Source organism: Chroicocephalus ridibundus, chromosome 10 (genome assembly GCF_963924245.1).
Source record: "Chroicocephalus ridibundus chromosome 10, bChrRid1.1, whole genome shotgun sequence".
NCBI lineage: Eukaryota > Metazoa > Chordata > Aves > Charadriiformes > Laridae > Chroicocephalus > Chroicocephalus ridibundus.
Genome location: NC_086293.1, coordinates 7,603,937 through 7,623,292, shown reverse-complemented (window position 1 = coordinate 7,623,292; position 19,356 = coordinate 7,603,937). Strand labels below are relative to the sequence as shown.

At 43.3% G+C, this 19,356-nt stretch overlaps 1 protein-coding gene across 4 annotated transcripts in view; it reads left to right on the top strand.

Moving 5' to 3' along the window:
• Window positions 1-1,071: 1,071 nt before the first annotated feature.
• STAB1 (stabilin 1) overlaps window positions 1,072-19,356 on the top strand; it is a 62,162-nt gene continuing 43,877 nt past the window's right edge. The window contains exons 1-13 of one of the 4 annotated variants that reach the window (XM_063348560.1): window positions 1,072-1,150; window positions 2,218-2,353; window positions 7,681-7,817; window positions 9,313-9,428; window positions 10,611-10,696; window positions 11,787-11,856; window positions 12,765-12,860; window positions 13,299-13,415; window positions 13,716-13,912; window positions 14,125-14,258; window positions 15,777-15,904; window positions 16,438-16,529; window positions 18,112-18,234. In XM_063348560.1, the coding sequence (XP_063204630.1) occupies window positions 2,273-2,353; window positions 7,681-7,817; window positions 9,313-9,428; window positions 10,611-10,696; window positions 11,787-11,856; window positions 12,765-12,860; window positions 13,299-13,415; window positions 13,716-13,912; window positions 14,125-14,258; window positions 15,777-15,904; window positions 16,438-16,529; window positions 18,112-18,234 (1,377 nt within the window). In that variant the 5' untranslated portion in view covers window positions 1,072-1,150; window positions 2,218-2,272. Of the gene's footprint in view, window positions 1,151-2,045; window positions 2,354-7,680; window positions 7,818-9,312; window positions 9,429-10,610; window positions 10,697-11,786; window positions 11,857-12,764; window positions 12,861-13,298; window positions 13,416-13,715; window positions 13,913-14,124; window positions 14,259-15,776; window positions 15,905-16,437; window positions 16,530-18,111; window positions 18,235-19,356 lie in introns of those variants that run through there. The other 3 variants (XM_063348561.1, XM_063348562.1, XM_063348559.1) reach the window with 3 other exon arrangements.

Sequence of the window (19,356 nt, the reverse complement as noted above, 5' to 3'; positions counted from 1 at the left end):
GTTTTGGTGTTCCAGATCCAGCAGCAGTGATCAGCAAAGTAAGTTTCCATTCTCTCGGAGCAGTTTGTACACGGTGGTTGAAACATGCTGCCTGCGCCTCTGGATCAGGAAAGCAGCATCTGATGACAGATGATCTTTTGATTTTTCAGTTTATGCTCTGCTGCTGTACAATGGCACTTCTCAGTGTTTGCATTTTTAGCCTGTATGTTGCTGTTGTGTTGCTTGCCTTTAAATGAGGTATGGTCAGATAAGAAAGTTGTCTGTGAACCTTTTAATGTTGCTATGAATCTGATTTATTTAATTCAGACAGGAATTGTCACCAAGTCTTTCTCTCCCTTCCCTTCCTAATTTCCTTGCAGCAGGTCAGATACAGCGATGATAAGCAGCAGTGGAAAGCCTTGGAATCAGTCTTTGTGTGTCCTTTTTCCCCTGTACCATTTTCAGTGTTGGGCCATTTAGAAAATGGTCTGAAGATTCATTAAAAGATGCCCATGCCTCTTTAAGTGCCTCAGGGTAAGCTATTTTTACCTTAAAAGCTTATCAGCTTTCTGTGGATGCCCAGTACTGGTAACTTAATCCCTATGTCATATAGCCAGCTCTTGGAAGACCTATCAACAAGCACTCAACATCCTTCTAGGCTGCCTGTTGTAGCTGTGTATGCCTAACAGGTAGCATGGAGCAGAGGAGCGGTCTCATTTTTCTGTTTAGATGGCCAGTCTAGTACCATGACTGTAGGGAAAGAAAGCATTGTACAGCTTCCCTACTAATGTCCCCCTCTACAAGAATGTCCTGCTGTCCCTTTGTGACTTTGCCATCCCACCAGAACTGGTGAGCTCTGTTGCCTCTGCCTCCTTTGAGACATCTGCAGGGTACCAAATGGTTTGCAGAGCTGTGTGAACCCTCTGACCTTGACAGAGTGGACGTCTGTTGGACAATGATGGTCCCAGGGCTGCAGTTGGCCTGTAATGGGACAAGTGGGCTGAGTCGTCAGATTGAGTTGTGGGCTGGTACTTCTCACATGGGTCACAGTGGATGGTTGTGTGCCTTATCTGCTTCCTGTTAGTGCAGGATATATAATAGTGCTTGCTGTTCATCATGCTGTCTGGCACTGTGGGATGGAGGAAGAGGTAAAGCATAATTAACAGCTCTAGTAAGTACAGCAGTTGTTATGTACTTTATATATTAGCATGTGTATCTTTTGGGGGGGAGGAAATATTAATGCTCTCAATTATTTATGTAAACACAAGAGTAGCTACCTATACTGGTTTCATTTAGGCACCTTCACGTAGTATTAATGGCTCAAAAATTAAAAGATCCTTGCTCAGTAGGATTTGTTACTAACAGAAGCAGTCTTTAGACTGCCCACTACAGTGGGTTCTCTTGGCAGCGTAGGGAGGCAAAGTCCATGTAAAATCTGTCGATAATCAGTCTTGGTTGGTTGTAATTTTCAAAAGGAGAAATTCAGTTGCAGACCATACTGCAGGCTAGCATGTATTTTTTTAATCCCATTTTGGGACTTTCCTATTCTGAGTGCTATCGAAGTGCTCCTTGGATTCATCAAGCTGTCAGCAGAGTGTTTGGAAAATGATGTATTTTGCCACTGCTTCCATAGCACCTGCAAAATGTGATGCTTTTCTTGCTAAGAAACTCAAATACTTTAAATAAATATCAAAGCCTACCCAGAGTGCTTGATTGATTGATAGGATGTGCTTACATTAGTGCTCTGAAGTGCAGCATGTCACTCACATTGCTTTGTTCGAGCATACTTTGGGATAGGCAAACCTTCTGTTTGAGGTGTTGTGGACATAGTAACATCAGCGGTAAAAGGAAATTAACTTAACCTTCATGAATTCGTGGTATTTAAGTTTGACCATTGGATTTGCCTTCAGTTAAGCATACAGTTAACCTCTTTTCATTCCAATTAGTTGAAAACTAAGGATTTCCTTCCTTCTGTTTTGAACTGATATGTAAGAGGAAATCCGTAGATGTTCCTGTTTTGAGTAAACCTTTTACTAAGGAGTTCTGTTTGTGCATTTAAAAAAAGAATAGAAAGAAAGAAAAAGGTGCTATTGGTTCAGATGCAGTGCTAGAAGTAGCAGATCCACTTCTGAAGGCTTTGCAGCCAAAGAGCAGAGTGCGAAAATGCTCTCTCTCTGTTTACTTTTAACCTCTGGTTTGTCTTGGATCTGATTCTTAGTAGGCGGTCTTATCTTACAGAAATTGCAGCCTCTATCACCACCCCTTTTGTGGAAAGGGTCCTGCCTGTAAAAGCATGAAAATGCATCCTCCTGGGTTGCTGTTTTTCTTCTTAGCAGCGTGTTTCACTCCCACAGCTGACTGCCAGAGTCAGAAGGTAAGTCTGTGAGTCTTTATTTAAACGTTCATTGAATGGGTCTTCATATTTGGGCAGCTGCATGTTATGAAATAGTCCTCCCCAAAACTCCTTTTTTCATTTACATTCAGTTAGGTGCAGAATAACATCCATAATTAAACTTCAGTACGATAAGGTGTCTTCTCTGTCTATGTGTGGATAAGTGTGTAGTCCAAACTGAGGAACTAAAAATAAGGTTGACGGGAGCTGCTTGAGTTTTAGATCAGATTAAATTTGTATTTATGTTCAGCACTGGATACAAAAGTAGTAATATGAAAGGAATATAGTCGGCATCTTTGTCTTCCACTGTTTTCAGTACGTGTGAATGGGAGCTTAGCATCTGGCAGGACAGGTCCTTAAGTTTCCCAGAAAAACTTTATAAAAAATTTTTTAAAATCTCATCAAATTGTTGCTTTGCAACAGGGTAAATACTTCCAGCTACCTAGTGAGGAGCGTGGAATACTTTCCATTTTGTTTCAATTTTCTTGATTTTTTGTTGATTTCTTTATCTCCGTCCTTGGGTTTAGCAGCAGCATCTAGCAGGATGTATGATGCCTTTGTAGATCTGATCTAGGCTCCATGGTGAAGCATCCCATTTTCTGTCAGCTAGAATTCACACTATTTTGTATTATTTTGTCTTCCGAAATCGCCCTCCTTGTGTCCTGCTGTTGGGGGACTGAACTGGCCTACAAAGTCAGAAGCTTTGTGGGGCCTTTGGAAATCTTATTCTCTGGGGATCCGAGCTATGGAAGGGTTGTCTTGAATGACAAAGAGGGGCCTTGTGGGGAGTGGACAGACCTGTGCTAAGGAAGGTACGTGTGAGTCTAAAAGACTTAATTTAGAAAAAGCCAGAGCACTGGAAAGGTGCTTCAGTGTCAGAACTTTGGGTGGAAGCTTTTGTAGAGACCCTTTCATAAAAGGGCCATAAATGCCAAATAAGCATACAAATAAGGTAAGGACCTCATGAACCTTTGAGCTTGTAGGTTAGTTAAGGTGACTTGTGCACGAACATGATTTTAAGAAGTGTCTGTACTGGTGTTTGTTGTTTGTCTGGAGGCATAGGTTCCAGGCAGATGGGTTGCAGTACAGTAGTGCGTTCAGAAGCATGGGCTCACATCTTCAGCTGGTTTAAGTGAAAATTTTAGTTTCTTGACTTTGAGACACTGTGTTGATTTCTGTAATCACTGAGGTGTCTGTCTGTCTTGGTGTGAAACAGTTAAAATATTAGGTAATGAGTACACACTCGCAGAGAAGTGAAATATTTTGAATCACCTCTGGAGCAATTTGTTTAATCCAGGAAAAATAACACTCAAGAGTTTTTTCCCCCAAGAGTTTCACTCTTTTTGGAGAAAGAGAAGAAACATTTGAAAGGATATAATGGGAGGGAAGTCTTCTCCAATAGTTTAGGGTGGCCATTGGATTTGATAGCAATAGTAGTCCTGTGATTCCACAAGAGGCCTCCGTTGGCTGGCAGGAGCCTTGCGGGGGCTATGAAGAGAGAAAAGAGAGATTTTGTGCCTGCTGCTTCTCAGTGATGTTACCTCAGGGCTCTGATTTGATGGCTCAAACATGACAGCAAATCTGTTGGCCTGATTTGGTTTTTGTATAGCTCTTAGTATGGGCTGGGGAAGCTGCAGCAGATGTGAGAGCCATGAAAATTTTTCTGCTGGGAGGAGGCCGGTCCCGGGCTGTGCTGGAGGAGGAGCAGAGGCAGGTGGAAAGTGAGGGGAGTGCTCTCTACATCCCTGTGCCTCAAGTGCTCTGCAGCTGAGGTGGTGGGAAACACCCAGGGCAACAGTAGATCTTGTGTTATGTGATCTCTCAGCTTGATTGTTCATTCTATTGCTGAAAAGTGTCTTCCTTGGGCCAGTGCAAAGGGTTTGTGTGTCCAGGAGCCACTGGTCTGTTCAGCTAAAGTGTTATTGAGAACTTCTTGGGGAGGTGCATGGCTATAATGACTCAAGCATGTGTCTATAGCTCTGTTTTGTAAAGGCCAAATGCACTGGAAACCTGGTGATTCATTAGATAATGACTTTTTCCAGAACTGGCTCCCAGGATTGTTGGAGCCGAATGCTGACGTCCGAATGTGTTTTTCTTTCTTCCTTGAGGTTTTGCTGTGCAGAAGGATTTGTGTTACATTTTGAGAGGAAAAGGTAAAGGGTGAAAATGAGAGGAATGAAACTAGCCCTTAAAAAAAACTTCCCAGCTTGTTGTCTTGAGGTGGAATAACAGAAACATGAGCACTTGAGAAGTCAGGGACATCTGTGTCCAAGTGAGAGGAGGGAAGGAAACACTGCAGCATCCAGAAGCTCAGATATGTCTCAGCTAAGCACAGAGTGGCTGCTCGTGCACATGGCATGTGTTTGAGTGCAGGGTCCAGCCCTGGCAAGACAGAGCTCAGTGTGCAGAGGCACCCTGGGTCTTAATTTAGTTCGGTTACAGCTAAGTGTCTTCTCCTTTAAAAGCCTCCTTTAATTTTGGAGCTGTTTGAGAGCGCCAGTCCAGGTACCGTCCAGGCTCACATCATCTGATCCAAACGGTGACTGCTTTCACCCCTTTTCCCTGGCATAGCCACCATGCATCTCACTGACTCTCGGCCCACCAGGCAGCATTGCTGCGTCACAGGGACAGACATTGCCTCTCACTGCTTCCTCTCCACCATCTTCAAACTTAGAAACAGCAGTCACGCATGAGCCCAAGGGAGCAGTGCATCATTGTTTTCCAGGAGCCACCTCTGACTCAAACTCCTGCCCATCTTTCATCCTCTCCAAAATTTGGGTATCCAAACTGATGCATTTATGTGCCTTGATTCCCTTTTCTGCTTTCCTAAGAAGCAAAACACTCCAGAAAATGACTGCTTCATCAGTTCTGTCACTCAAATAAGAAGGGATTTTTTTTTTTATTATTTTCCACACAGCTGTTTTCTTCCTCTTTCCTCTGGCCTGTTGCTGACACAAGCATATTTCCTTATAAAAAGGGGAAGATCTTACTGGAAAGCTGCCTAAAACTTATGAATTGTCCCAGGAAGCTAGGGTAGGGGGGATTCCACAATAACTGTCTTGTCTTAGAAGCCCGCCAGTAATGCTAACGGGGAGGAGTGACAACCCTTCTCCTCTCCCAGCATCCATCTCCATTTAGAAATGGAGCCACATTGATGAAGGAAAGAGAAAGAAAATGGAATAATGTGTGAATAGTGGTGTCTTCCTCCACCACCATGACAGAGAACACATTTAATGGCCCAACTGTGTCAGACAGCCGTCTCCTGACGCCTGGAAGTAAAGATGAAATAGAAGATCTGAGAGTTTTAATTCAGTGTTTTGTGCTCTACTGTTTCTGTGGTCTTTTTTCATACAAATAGGGTGGTTTTGACACCTGCTAAAGGTTTGTGGGGCAATTCTGACACCCTTAATATCATAATTCATGGCAAGGTGTCCATCTCTCTGTTTCTTTCTTGGGTGTCTTCCCACTCCTTTTTCTGAGGTATTGTCTCAGTGAAGGTTAAAGCTGGGATTTGGTGGGACTAAAAAGGCAGGAGATGTACCGTTCTGTCAGAACCAAGTGCCTGGCTTCAACTGGCTCCTTTCAAAAGCCTGTCTTTAATCTGGAGTCCTAATTTGTACTTGAATCATCTGGTTTTGAGCTGTTTATAATGCAAGGAAGGAGTCCTTAACATGACAGGTTCCTTGGGGATTCTACTACCAAAGGAAGTGGAGGTTACTCTATGGTAAGGAAAGCCCCAGATGCGCAACTAGAAATCAATATCTATGTGACGGGCCACCACAGACAAAGGAATCACTTTCTTTGTTGGGCAGCATTCTTGCATGGATGGCTGCAGAAGATGGATCCATGAAGATGAGAAAAAGCTCAACAACTCCAGGCAGAGGCAATGTGGGTGTGAGTCAGGAAACTGTTGCAGGGAGATGTCCCTGCAGACCTGGGACTTGAGGGTTATCTCTCAGGAGGTTTTCCTGACAGGGTCTGCTGGCTATCATCTGGGAGGGCCTTCCTGAGCTGTTGCTAACTGATGGGAAGCCATGGGCTTCCTCCCTTGCCTTGAGGCAAATGTATGCATTTGGGCTTAGGTTCAGAGGAAGCAAAGCTGAGATTGCTGATGGGAATCAAAACCAGGGAGTTCTGGGCACAGGAGAGCTGCTGCATTAATAGCATTGCTCAGGATTGGCTTAAAAAACCGCAGATCAAGGCCTCCTCCCAAAATTTGATCTCATGTTTTTATTTTTAGAAAATACAGTGCCTGTAGAGGCACAGTTAAGGTGAGCTGTGTTTCTTTTTTCCAGTCAGTGACCTTTTGGGACGAACACACCTTGTGACTGCCAGCTTTTTTCTGCCATCGTCAGTGGCAAACGTTGTCTCTTTTTAAAATGAGCAATGATGTTTCCATGCAGTGGCTTGACTCCAGTAGTTTAGGAATACAAGGAAACCCTTTTGGGGTACAATCCTGAGCTTCAATGACAAACTGGCATATGATGATGATTATTTGCTCTGAGGCTGTACGTTTTTCAGCTGCTCTGTCCGTGTTTCATTTGGAGAAGCAGAGTTGGTGGGTACCGGGGTACAGAAAAGCCCTGTGAGGAAGCGTGAACCATTAAAGTTATTCCCGTTGGGTGGAAGAACTCATGCTGAATTTATCACCAGCCATGTGAATTAACCAATCCTTAAGCCTGATCTTCTTGCCAGTGTTTATGGGGTCCTTCTCACCTAGGGTCACCTTTCCTTTTAACCCACCCCCCTGCCCTTCTCAAAGACAATTGCTGTGAGAAATATTTGTGCGAGCAGCTCCTGGGCTCACACAAATAGACTGAACTAACACATTCGGTTCTTCAGACCCGTGAAACAGCAATGAAACCACCAATGAACTGGATCGTATCAATGGCACGGAAAACAGAAACGTGTTGCACTTTAATTCAGTGCCTTCTGGCAAGGGTTATTAATTTAGGGTTTGTCCTCACATACCACTACCGCATGTTTGCAAAAGATCAGCTTAAATTAACAGTGCTCACTTAAGATTATTTTAGAAATGGTTAGAATTTTTGCTGTGAGGCGTAGGGGAAAGATAAGATAGCTGTGATCTGCCCTATTGCCTTCCAGCTGAGATCCAAGCAGCGTAGCATGCAGCAGCAGGGCGTGATGGCTTAGCTCATATGAGTGTGTGGTATTACCTCCCAGCAGCTGCACTGGTCACTGCCCTCCCCAGTGGTATCTAAAGAATGGTGCAATGTTGATAAAGATATTAAAGGTTGCCAAGATGAGTGGCTAGGGTAATCATTTCCATTCTGTTTTTCCTTTTTAAGTTAAAATCCATGCGATGCAACATCAAGACGATGTTTACCTTGAACACAGCGTGTACTGCTTGTGCTATAGCGCATAAAACATTGTGTCCAAGAGGCTGGTTAAAGACCACCAAAGGATTAGGAGTAAGGGACTGCAGGTAAGGCCTATTTCCTAACCATGTTAACCTTTTGGTGCAGCCCTGCTATGCGGGGAGCAGCATCTATGCCTTCAGGAGAGCACATGTATGTTTTCTGAGCTCTAAAGATGCAAGGCGTTTTGTTTTCAGATGCATAAAAATGGATTTATCACCCCTATTATTGTTGCTTTTGTCTCCTCTCAAATCCAGTGGACTTTCTGCTGGGCATAAGGTTCTATATATACAGAACAAATTACATGATAATTACTTCTAACTTCCCTAAACAGCCTGAGTTTGCTAATGTTCCTGTAGCAACTTAACAGAGGTCTGTCTAGCGTAGAAACCTGTTTCACACACAGAATCCCATAGTGGATTATTAAAAAAATAGTATAATGATAATTCCCGTGGCGTATCCTTCCAGCTTCCAGCAATAATCCTCTGAACTTTTTACCTTCCTACTTTGCTTTATGACAATTGCTTGTTCATGTGTTCCTTGCTCTTATTCTGTTGAGCTTGGCTTTAATAGGAAAAGGGTGAAGGAAAACTGAATTTACCAGGAAGTTTTTAAAAAATGAAACACTATAGATTATTGTTTGCATATCTATTCAGTAGTGAATGTTAACAGTTAATATGTAGCTCCATTGTCTACTGTTTTCTGTGAATCGCTGTTCTGTTGAAATACTTTAAAAATAGCTGTAGCAGTTTTGCAGTTTATAGCAGTTTTTGCACAGACGCACATAGAAGTCAGATTGAAGCCAAAGCGGCAGTGCTATTGAGACAATTTCCAAGTTCCTTTTGGGAAGGATGTTGAGCCAAAAATAAAATGAAGTGCAAGAATAATGTGAGTGTATGCAGCTTTTCTGAGTGTTATCTGCTCTTATGGTGGTTATTGTACAGACCCAAGAACAGTTCTGTACTGCATACATGCAGAACAAGAGACGCTGCCATCAAGGGCTTACCCTGTGTGTAGAGGTGGTGGATGAAGGGTTGAAAAGAAGATGCTTCTTTTGAGGATTTAAGGAATTTGTCCACGATTGCACAGAGAATCTGTGAATAACACAGCTATTAAATCCAAATTTCCAGCATCCCAATCTGGAATCTTTAGTGCAAGACAGAAAGGGACAAGTCCTGCAAGGAGATTTTGTTCTTTTGAGGTTATTTTAGGTATGAAGTCGAATGTTGAGTCACCCTGGAGATCCTAACTTTGTTTCTATGCTCTCTAACCCTCCAACGTCCAACGTTTCTGTCCTGATGTCCTCAGACTGCCCAAGATCCTGTCTCATATCCAGTCCCTGGCAGATTGCTTGTAACTAATCTTTGAGGCTCAAATCAATGGGCATCCTTAGAGAACCCATAACCCTAGAGCAAACTCTTGTGTGCAAGTATGGCGAAGGAAATGAGTGCCCTTCCTTCCACTGAGAGCTCAGTGCACTGCAGTGGGATTGCTTAGAAACCCTCCAGCAGGCGTGTGGTATGATTGTGCTGTAATCATGAATCTTGGATTATTCTTTTTAAGATACACTGTCAAATTAGGAGAGAATACCATTTCCCAGCCAGGGTGCCATCACATATGTAAAAAAGAAATTGAGGAGAAAAAGTGCTGTCCAGGATTCTGGGGTACGGAGTGCTATGGTAAGTTTTTCATTTTTTTATGACACACTCTGTCTGTTGAATAAGTCAAATCAGTTTTAATAGGAGGCATTAAATATTCATTGAGGTGATTAATAATCATTATTCCTCAAACACTCACAAGGTCTCCGTTATCTCTCTGGGAGGTTCAGAATATAATGGGGAAGGAATCTCTGCTTCAAATGAGTTGAATCCTCTTACATTTAACGCATAACATAACCTCCTTTGGTGGAACTTCCTTTTGTCTCTTCTTTAAAAATAAGCTTTTGGAAAGGGTTGGTTTTGTTCCTCTTTAAGAAAGTTTCCAAAGGAAGAGGAAGATATTTCTTTCTGTTGTCCCTCTGGTCTGCAGTGCGTGTGCCACGTGTACTGCTGTTAGTCAGCCATTCAGCCACTGAAAATACTTAGCAATTCCAACCCATGGTGAAAATAACTGTCCCAAAACTCCCGCTCAGGTTTATGACAAGGAATGAGAATTTAGTTTGCCTCCTCTCAAAATTCCAAAAGCAAGACTTACTCAGCTAAACACTTCTCATCTGATTGACAGATTGATGGAATATGGAAAGACACACTCCAGTCCTGCAGAAAATAGGAGGTCATTTGAGAGCTTGAGCCTATTCTCACACAGAAGTGGTTTGAATAAGCAATTGGCTTCATCAGAAGAATCACTCATCTAAAACTTTCAGAAATAGTCCCTAGAATTTGGACATACCCCACTCCAAAGATGCGTGGACCATGTTTGTCTGAGCACATTCCCAGCTCTTCATGAAGTCGGGGAAAGCTGAAAATGCTGAGTATCTTTGCAAAACAGGCTCCCACCTGTCCTGAGTTTCAGAACTGCCCTCGGTTCTGCCACTGATGCTAGCAGCAGTGGCTCAACCTCAAAACATGTTTCAGTGCCTTTGCTGAAATTTAGTTAGTTATGTACAACTGGGACTTTTCCTTAGACTTTTAATAAAAGGCTTTTCTTAGCTAGCAGTCAAATTGCTCCTTGGTGCCACTCCTGGCCATGCTAACTATCTCTGGGCCAATGTTAGGTATATTGGATAAGCAGGCAGGGACCATGCTGGTGAAGAGGCCATTGCTTTTGCACAACTGGAATTCCTAGAGGAAGAGGAGATGGAAAGGGGAATACAGTGCTAGTTGTTCAATCTCATCTTGTCTGGCCTGTCTCTTGCCTGCTAGAGTGTCCGGGTGGCTCTCAAAATCCCTGCAATGGCCATGGGACATGCTTGGATGGTATGCAGCAAAACGGGACCTGCACCTGCAAGGTCAGTGCTTGATTTATTCTTAGGGTCATTGATTTTGTCAGAGGGGGTTGTATAGTGTCTGGGCAGACGCCTTGGATGAAGGCTGACCTTCTGTCTGGAAGGTCGTTAGCAGCTTCTTTCATTACAGCATCACTGTCTGTGGTTTTCTTGGAGTATTGGTGTGTTTGGAATAGCATTAAGGCACTGTTGGTGATGGTGTGGAGTTGTGAAGGATCTCTAGGGTGAAATGAAGAAAGAATTGCATGGATTTAACCCTCTGACCAGTTGAAACAATCAGTGTCAGTCTGTGGCTGCAAGAAGCCCTGCAATACTTGGCTTTTAATGAGCTGCACCTTTTCCAGACTTGAATGATATACTTCCCAAATTAATTGATTCGGCACCTTGGCAGGCAGATCCTGCCTCTTTCAGGAGAAGCAAGAGATAGGAAAAAGAGAATTTAGGGCAGATGTTTATTTTTTTCTTTACAGCTCCAGACTTAGTACAACAAAAGCATAAACAATTCCTGTGTATTTGAGTCATATAGAGCAGTGTTTCTAAAATTTTTAGCTTAATGGATCAGTGTCAGACTTGAAACTTTCTCTTGTGAACTGTATGTTTTTAGAGCATCTTTAATAGCATTGTGAAGGGATAAGTAAAATCCTACCTCTTGGGCCCTTCTTTGAGAAAGTAGCTTTTGGACTTAACTCAAAGACACTTTATATCAATTAAAATATACGCTAAAGTTCCCCAAGCCCTGTAAAATCAATGTCAAAGGTCCAATTGGCATCAGAATTCCAAATTCCTTTTTCAGAGAGATATCAGAAGCCAGCTGGCACATTCCTGTCTGTGATCAGGACAGTGTTTCCTCAACGCCCACCAGAGTTTTGCTGGTGTTTGGCATGCCCTCTGCATGTTGGCTTATGCTGTGATCTTCTCTGCCATGAGGGCTGGTTGATACTATTAAACCACTGAACAGATCAGTTTTCTTCACTGTATTGCTTCAGCTGTCACAGAAAATCGGAAATGGGGAGAGACTTTGAACTATAGCAATGTGTGAAACAATGCAATGACACAGAAAAATAACACCTGGAACACTCTGGGGCTCTTCTAGGAGCAATATGGTGGTTTTGCCTGCCAGGATTGTCAAGATGAAAATCGATTTGGCCCAGACTGTCAGTCAGGTAAGGATGAGTAATTCAGGTGAAACCTCCACAAAAATGCCTGAGAGCAAGGAAAGAGGAGGGGGAAGGCTGGGTGAAGAAGGGTGCTGGAGAGGAGGAAGGGATGCCAGCTGGCAGTGTTTAATAGCAGGTGTCTTGACATTTTGTCTTTGTGCCCTTCTCCACTGTCCCATTAGACAAATGATTCTCAGTCGTTCATGCAAATCAGTCCATTTTTCCTATTCTAAGTCTCTCTCCCCCTTTACCAGGGCTATCCCAGTTTCCTCTCTCTTTTTAGCCACGCTGTTACTACATCCCTGAAGTGACCCACACTCACTTCCCAGCTCTTTTCCAGACTCCTGTAACTGTCCCATTTGTCTCCCAGCTTCTTCCTTGTTGCCCTCCCTACAAAATTAATACACAAAGTTCTGCTTCTCATATATGGCATTTTTGGAAGCGATTTATGACCAGTGCAGTCTGGCTGTTAAAGGAGCCCTGTTCATCCAGCTCCTGGTTCCCTTGTATCCACACAGGTGGGATGGGTGTGATCTTGGTGATTGTGTTCATACAACGACACCATTGCTGGGATCACAAATGTGGTGGGCTCTCGTAATACTCCCTCCTTCCACATGGGTTGCAGGAGACTTAGCGGAGTGGGAAGTTAAAACACGTGCCTGAAAAGGTGGTCTAGACCTTGCATTCAAGGCTGCTCTTACAGGGCTCACTTTGTCTTCTTTAGCCCAGGCCAAGCAGTTTGCCCTCTGTAAGCTCTGACTGCATGGCCTTATTTTTAAAAGAAGCTACATTTGCTGTGGATTATTGGTGGGAAATCAGGGTGCTAAGTCCCGGAGCAGTTGGCCAAGGTATGCCTGGAGTCCTGTGCACTGCCTTGTAGCTAAAGGTCAATTTTGTCTGGACTTTCCTTGCAGTGTGTGACTGTGTGCATGGGGAATGCAACAGTGGCGTCACTGGGAATGGAAGCTGCACGTGCTATGGAGGCTACACTGGCCCCAGGTGTGACCAAGGTAAATACATTGGGAGCTGCAGAGGGGCTGTTGAAGCTAAACTATGATATGGGCTTGGATGCATGTGTCCCAGAAGGAGCTGGGGGGCAATAAATAGCTTGGGAATGTAGAGAGAAGGTGATCTGAGCACTGGAGATCTAGACAGAGGGAAAAGCTGGGGTCTGCTCCCCACTCCATGACAGTGGCTGAGATTTACCATCTCCTTGTGCCTATGTTCTTTCTCTGGAAACCAGATAGATCCTTTCTTCTCTCTGAGCCTTACGGAACCTGACTACCTAGGCTGATTTAGAGCTGTCCACACCCCCTGGCTTTTGTGCCAGCTTGGGGCCTCTGGAAACCGTATTTGCCTTAATTTCCAGATATTTTATAAGGTAAGTTGTATCTTCCAGCAGTGCCCTGCATGCTTAAAGGGAAACTCTCTTTGCTGTGTGATTCCAGAGCTTCCCCTTTGCAAAGGCATGACATGTGAGGCCAACAGCGAATGTGTGGTGAGGGATGGGACAGCAATGTGTGACTGCAAGCTGGGCTACAGAAAAAGTGGGAGCACTTGCCAAGGTGAGAAACTTCTCTGTGACCTAAATGGTTCAGAAGTAAATCCAAGCATCCTCTGTCACTCACACTTCTATTACTGAAGTAACATGAAGAATGTGTCATCCAAATTCCTCGGATTAAAAAACCCAAAATGTCTGCTGTCTCTGAAATGATTTTATTTTCCTGGGAAACTTTAGAAATTTAATAGTATAAATTCCTTATACACAATTCTTTCCAGGCCTTTTGCATTCTGCTCTGATGTAGTAAGTGCTGTTTTGAAAAGAGAAATTTGGTTACTCTCACCTCTCATCTCTTTAATTGCAGCTCAGGATCCTTGTGCTTCTTCTCCATGCTCACCCTTCGCTGTGTGCAAGGTTCTTGGACCACGAAAGTATCAATGTACCTGCAAAGAAGGATTTCAAGGAGATGGGAAGTTTTGCCAGCCCATAAACCCTTGTGTTGACAACAATGGAGGCTGCCCAGAAAACTCTACAGTTTGTGTTTACAGACGTCCAGGAACGGTAAGGGCAATAACAGCACATCGGCAACCTGTAAGGGTCTGAAAAATGGCCAGGTGAGAAGTTCTTCAAATGACCTCACCATTGTGTTGGTCAAATCTGCTCTCCTCACCTTAGATTTTGCAAAGGGAGACCAGACAGCTTTTTTGTAGGGTAACTTATTGGGTAAAAGATGATGAATGCAGCTTTATAACCACCCTGTTGCCTTCCCTTAGGTATCTTGTGTTTGCAAACCTGGGACAAGTAGGAGAACTCCTTCGTCCGAGTGTTCTGCATTTCCCAATGATTGCCGGCAGTATTTCTGCGACGTGACTTCCACGTGTGAAATTAATTCCCAGGGAAATCCTACGTAAGCCAGTTTAAAGATTGCTATTAAAGAAGCTTATTCTGCAGCTAGAATAGAAACTGAATTTGGATGAGCTGAATTTTGAAGAAACTGAGAGCTGGGGGGAATGGGCAAGAGTCATCTTTTGAGAAGAGCCTGTTTGTAGCAAGCCCATTGAAAGTAAGGAGTTTTACATGAGTCATTGTACATTTTGGCATGTTGGTCACAAGATGCTTTAAATCTGGGGCAGCATCTTCTGTGATGTGAACTGGAGATGTAGCTCCCCCAGGTTGGTGGTAGTAATAGGGTATTATCAGTTAATAATCAATCATTAAAAGGGAGATGTGTGACTTGTTTGCTCACATTTGCCCACATTTCGTTCTGAGGGCTAAGTCTTTGGCTCTCCTCCCACTCAAGCCTGTAAACAAGAAATGAATTAGAGTTGCAGATTGACAGGGAAGGGCGAAGCTGAGGGAAGAAACACCAGACCTCATTTAGTCCTCTGGAGCAAAACACCTAGAAGTTGATACCCCTTAGATGGGAAATATTGCCAGATCCAGGATCACTTTTGCATAATGACCTCCCAACACCAAAGAAATCTTCACTGAGTAAGAAAAGGTGGAGCTTCTCTGAGAGACTGAAAAGGGAAAGAGCAGTCCTGTCTCCTTGACCCTTCCTTCTCCAGTGCTGCTAAAACCGTTAGTATCCACCTGCTCGTTGTGTGCTCCAGGCCAGCACTGAAACAGGGTGGCTTCCCTTTCTGAAGATATGCTAGCAAAGTGCAGGACATGGTGTTCAGCACAGCCTCTGCCTTCGTATATCTGTTCACCAGCAGCTGGCACTCAGCCCTCTGAGGCTGGAGTAATGTCAGTTCCTCCCGTGTCGCATGTCTTTGCATCCCTGAAACAGAAAGAGCAGAGCCGATACTTGGACAAAACCCAAACGGGAAAAAACACGGTTATCGGCCAGTGATCTTAAGTAGCCTCTGAGTAATGACTATAAATCCGTGTGAATCAGGACGGAGATTTTCACATGTAGATAAGCTTTGCTGGGAAAGTCATTAGTCTGTCTGGGGCCCTCATTAAGTCTAAGACAAACCGTAACTAACTGATGTGCTTGAGCTGGCACTACTCACTGAAGCTGAGGGATCACACAGGAGGTGTTTGCTAGATTTTCACTTAGCCTGTGGTTTTTATGCATTACGTCAAATTTTCAGTTGCTGTAATGACCAGTACTGACTGAGTATCTAGTTAGAAAGGTGTCAATAAATATATTGTGACTATCTGAACTCTAGAGCAGTCAATCCTTAGGTTGATTGTATCTGAGAAAGCATCTTCACTGTCTTTGGGTAGGTCCAAATTTGCTTGCACTCCAGCAGTGTACATCATTTTTCTTGTCCCTTAGTTTAGGCAGAAGTTACCAAGCTCTTAGCTGGGGGTTGTCTTTCAGGTATAGATACTGACAAATTGTTCTACTCACATTTGTTGAATGTGTTGTGAACTGTTTTATAATGGTTTGTTTTGTTTCATTCTTGTCTCTTAGCTGTGTCTGTAAAGAAGGGGAGATTGGAGATGGGAGAAGTTGCTATAAAGATCTCTTGAGTGAGATAAATCAGTATAATTCACGAGGAAGGTTTGCTAGGAAATTAAACGTCGCCAGGAAAATGTTTGGTAAATGTCTTTGGTTTTTGTTTGGGGAACGGAGCAAATGTGGGGACAAGAGTGTGTCAGAAAGGGCTAAAAGCTTTTCAGCATAATAGGTCTATTTCGCAGTTTATGACCATGGGCTGCAAAATCAAACACATCGCATCTCTGAACTCATATTACCAGTTCTGGATTGTGACTTGAGGAGATGGTTGCAGAGAGCACTGCAGATGAATATTAGGTATTTGACAGTCCTGGAGAAGGACGTACCATATCTGCAGAAGAAGGAAAACATGCCTTGGAGGTGTGATTCAAACCCGTTTGTATCAAACCACCAGCGTGCCTCCACGTGCAGTATCTATGTTGAAGGCTGAGCATCTTTCAGCTGTTGCTGAGTTTTCTAGCGGTGATGCTCGAGGCTGGTGTGCCATGGGTCCTCTACTTAGCCAAACATCTATGTAGATGCGTAGATTGAATTGTGCTGTTAACAAGAGGAATAATTGTTGCTGGAGTTAAGCCATATGCCAAGTGACTACTTCACGTTGCCACTCTTTTTACAGCTTCTGGTTGCTCAATGTTGCTGACTAAATACGGGCCTTTGACAGTCTTTGTACCATCCCTTCTTCTGGTTCATGATAGAATGGAATTTAATGTAAGTTTTCTTGGTTTTAGCAAATTTTTGCTGTCTTAGGATTCTTGCCTGCCTGAGTTCTGCAGCCTGTAAAAACGGATTGACACATGAGAGAGGAACTTTGGAAGGCAGTATTTATAGAAGCAATCTCTTGGGAAGACTGTTCTTTGTCTGGTTATGTTGCAATCTCATAGAGGATGTTACATCCCTCGTATTATTTTTAAAACCTCTCTCTCTCCAATATTGACAGAGTTTGTTTGTTTTTAATGTCGGGAAGTGTAAGTTTTTCTGGCCATTCTTCATTTAAAGCTCAAACCTCCTGTGTGTGACTATTCTCAAAACTTTAGGTAGCTTTTCACTACTTTGAGGGTGGAGTTTTCAAAAGGGGCTGAGATTTGTGGCAAAGTGTTGGATTTTGGGCCTATGGCTCTAGATATGGGTATGGTGTTAACTTCTTGAGAAGAGCTCATTTTCTTAATGGGGACAGCAAGGATGGCAGGGCTGAAAAAAACTGCTGTGGGAGCCAGAAAAAGAGTTTGAGAATTCTAGGCTTCAGCAAGTAGGTCCTACAGGTCATATTATTATTTTATTTATATTTTAATTAAATCGTGTTTGTTTGCAGTAGTTTTTGCACAGTTAAGTCCACAACCAGGCCATCCATCATTAGGATGAGAAGGTATACAAGCCATTTTCCCAGTACAGAGCTAAAAATCATTACACACGATCTACAAATGCAGCTCATGCAGTAGGGATTTTAATTGCATGCTAGGCAAGGTGCCTGTTGTGTTTCAGGTGGCAGCTAGCTTGCAGCTAGCACTCAGATATGAGAAGGTAAATGTCTTAAAAATAATTCAGACCAACCCCATTTAAACACTACATTTTCAACTGATTTAGAAATATCATTCCTTTGCTTCATAGCAAAGCTATCTACGCAGCAGCAATAACTCACATAAAGTCTAGGGAGCAACTCCTAACCTACAAATGCAAGGGACATTAGCTGTCTCCTACTGCCTTTTTGAGCAGAGGTTTCGCTGACAAAAGTCAGGCCCTCTGCCGAGGTCATCATGGTAACTTCTGGATTCATAGAAAATACATCAGCAAAGGCCCCTGAGTTATCTAGTCTACCTGTTCCCACAAGGATCGGTTCCACCTAAATCAGTATAGACAGAGGATTGTCTTAAAAAACCACCAGTGATGGAAAGCCCAGAAAAGAAAGGAAGAAACTAAATGTAAAATCAGCAGCTGAGACCACTTTACATGGTCCAACATAAACAAAGATTGTGTATGGGGAGCTTCAGCCAGTTTAATAATCTGGAGCATGCAAGGATAGTTTTAAAATTGTCCAAGTCCAATAGGTTTCTGTCTAGGTGACTCCTCTAAAGTCACTTGCATGTGTTTGAACATGTACGTAAACAGAAGCAAAAGATTTGCCACAGTGCTAGTCCAGTGAAACCAAAATGAAGAGGGAAGCTCGATCTTGTATGCTAAGAATTTCTCTGTGTGTGTTAGCTGGGAGAAAGGTAATATCATGGCTCCTTCAGTAAATGAGGTTTTTGAAAGGAGATGTCGTTTATCTTCTTTATGTGGTCTTTATTCCCCAAAGGATACCACTGCTGAGGATTTGTGCAGAATGCACATTGTTCCTGGTCTGCATTTAATGGAAGACATGGTAAAAGCCAAGACTATGTGGACGTTGTCAGGACATCAGCTAACGTTCAGTAGCCAGGTAAGTGTTCTCCTGAACGAAGTCCTGGACCGCTGCTTTCGTGTAGGACAGACTGGAGTTTGAGCATAGTTTGCTTGGTGCACTTTCTTAACCAGAAACCTTTTTTCTCTAGTCAGCCTGCCTGCTATAAGAACAACAGGGTCCTTTGTGGAGTCCAAAGCAAGGTGATTTAAGACCAGACACCCCAAGCAACCGCTTCTCCTGTCTTGCGGCAACCAATTAGCCAGAATCTGACTCCTAAGCTTATGAATGGTCTTTCCTTTGTCAGTATATGTATTCTGGAGAATTCCCTTTAGCAGCTACAATATCCACGCGGCTGACATGGCAGAGGCAGCAAAGTCTCTCTTCAGACTGAATGCTTCTCCTTGGAGATCGTGTGCTTGGACACAGACATATGTTGAATATTTTCTCTTCCAGTTTCCCTTTTCCCCTCTTTCTATTTTGTTTTTCTTAGTCATCCTATCAAAGAGTTTTTCATCATTATGTTCTGATATGGAAGGATTTTTTTCTCTTTTCCCTTTTTCAGTTGACTCATATTTTCCAGCGTCCACTGTTCTCTCTCCATCCTGCACTTTTCCTGCATGCATGCTCACAGCGGGCCAAGGGAGAGCCGTATGTTTCCTCTCTGAGGATCCAGCCTTGGCCTTTAGGTCTAGGTCGCAATACATGCACCCTGCATGCATCAAAAGGACAAAGCACTATTTGGAGCTGGGGAATCCGAACTGAGCTTGTCAATGCTCCTTTTAAATTTCTTTCCTGATTGTTTACTCAGGAGTCTTTTGATCTGGGAAGTCTGCCCCTCCCCTTCCTTTGTTTCAGCCAGAATCCTCAGGGATGTGAACTGAAGTTCAGGGCAGGGAGAAGCAGTTCAAGAAATGCACGTGGTGAAATGAAAAGCACAGGGAAATTGTGCTTGCCTGAACTTGGATTATGGCTGCAGCACCGATACCTTGATGCTTAGTTGTAGGTTACCCTTGGAACAGCTCCATACGCCAAGCTTCAGTGCGTGGTTGCGTGCAGTATGGAAGGACCAGATTATAATTCAGTGAGCCTGACTGGTTTGGCTTTGTTATGAAGACTCCTTGTTGGCATTATAAGCCAATAAAAATTGCAGTCAAAGCT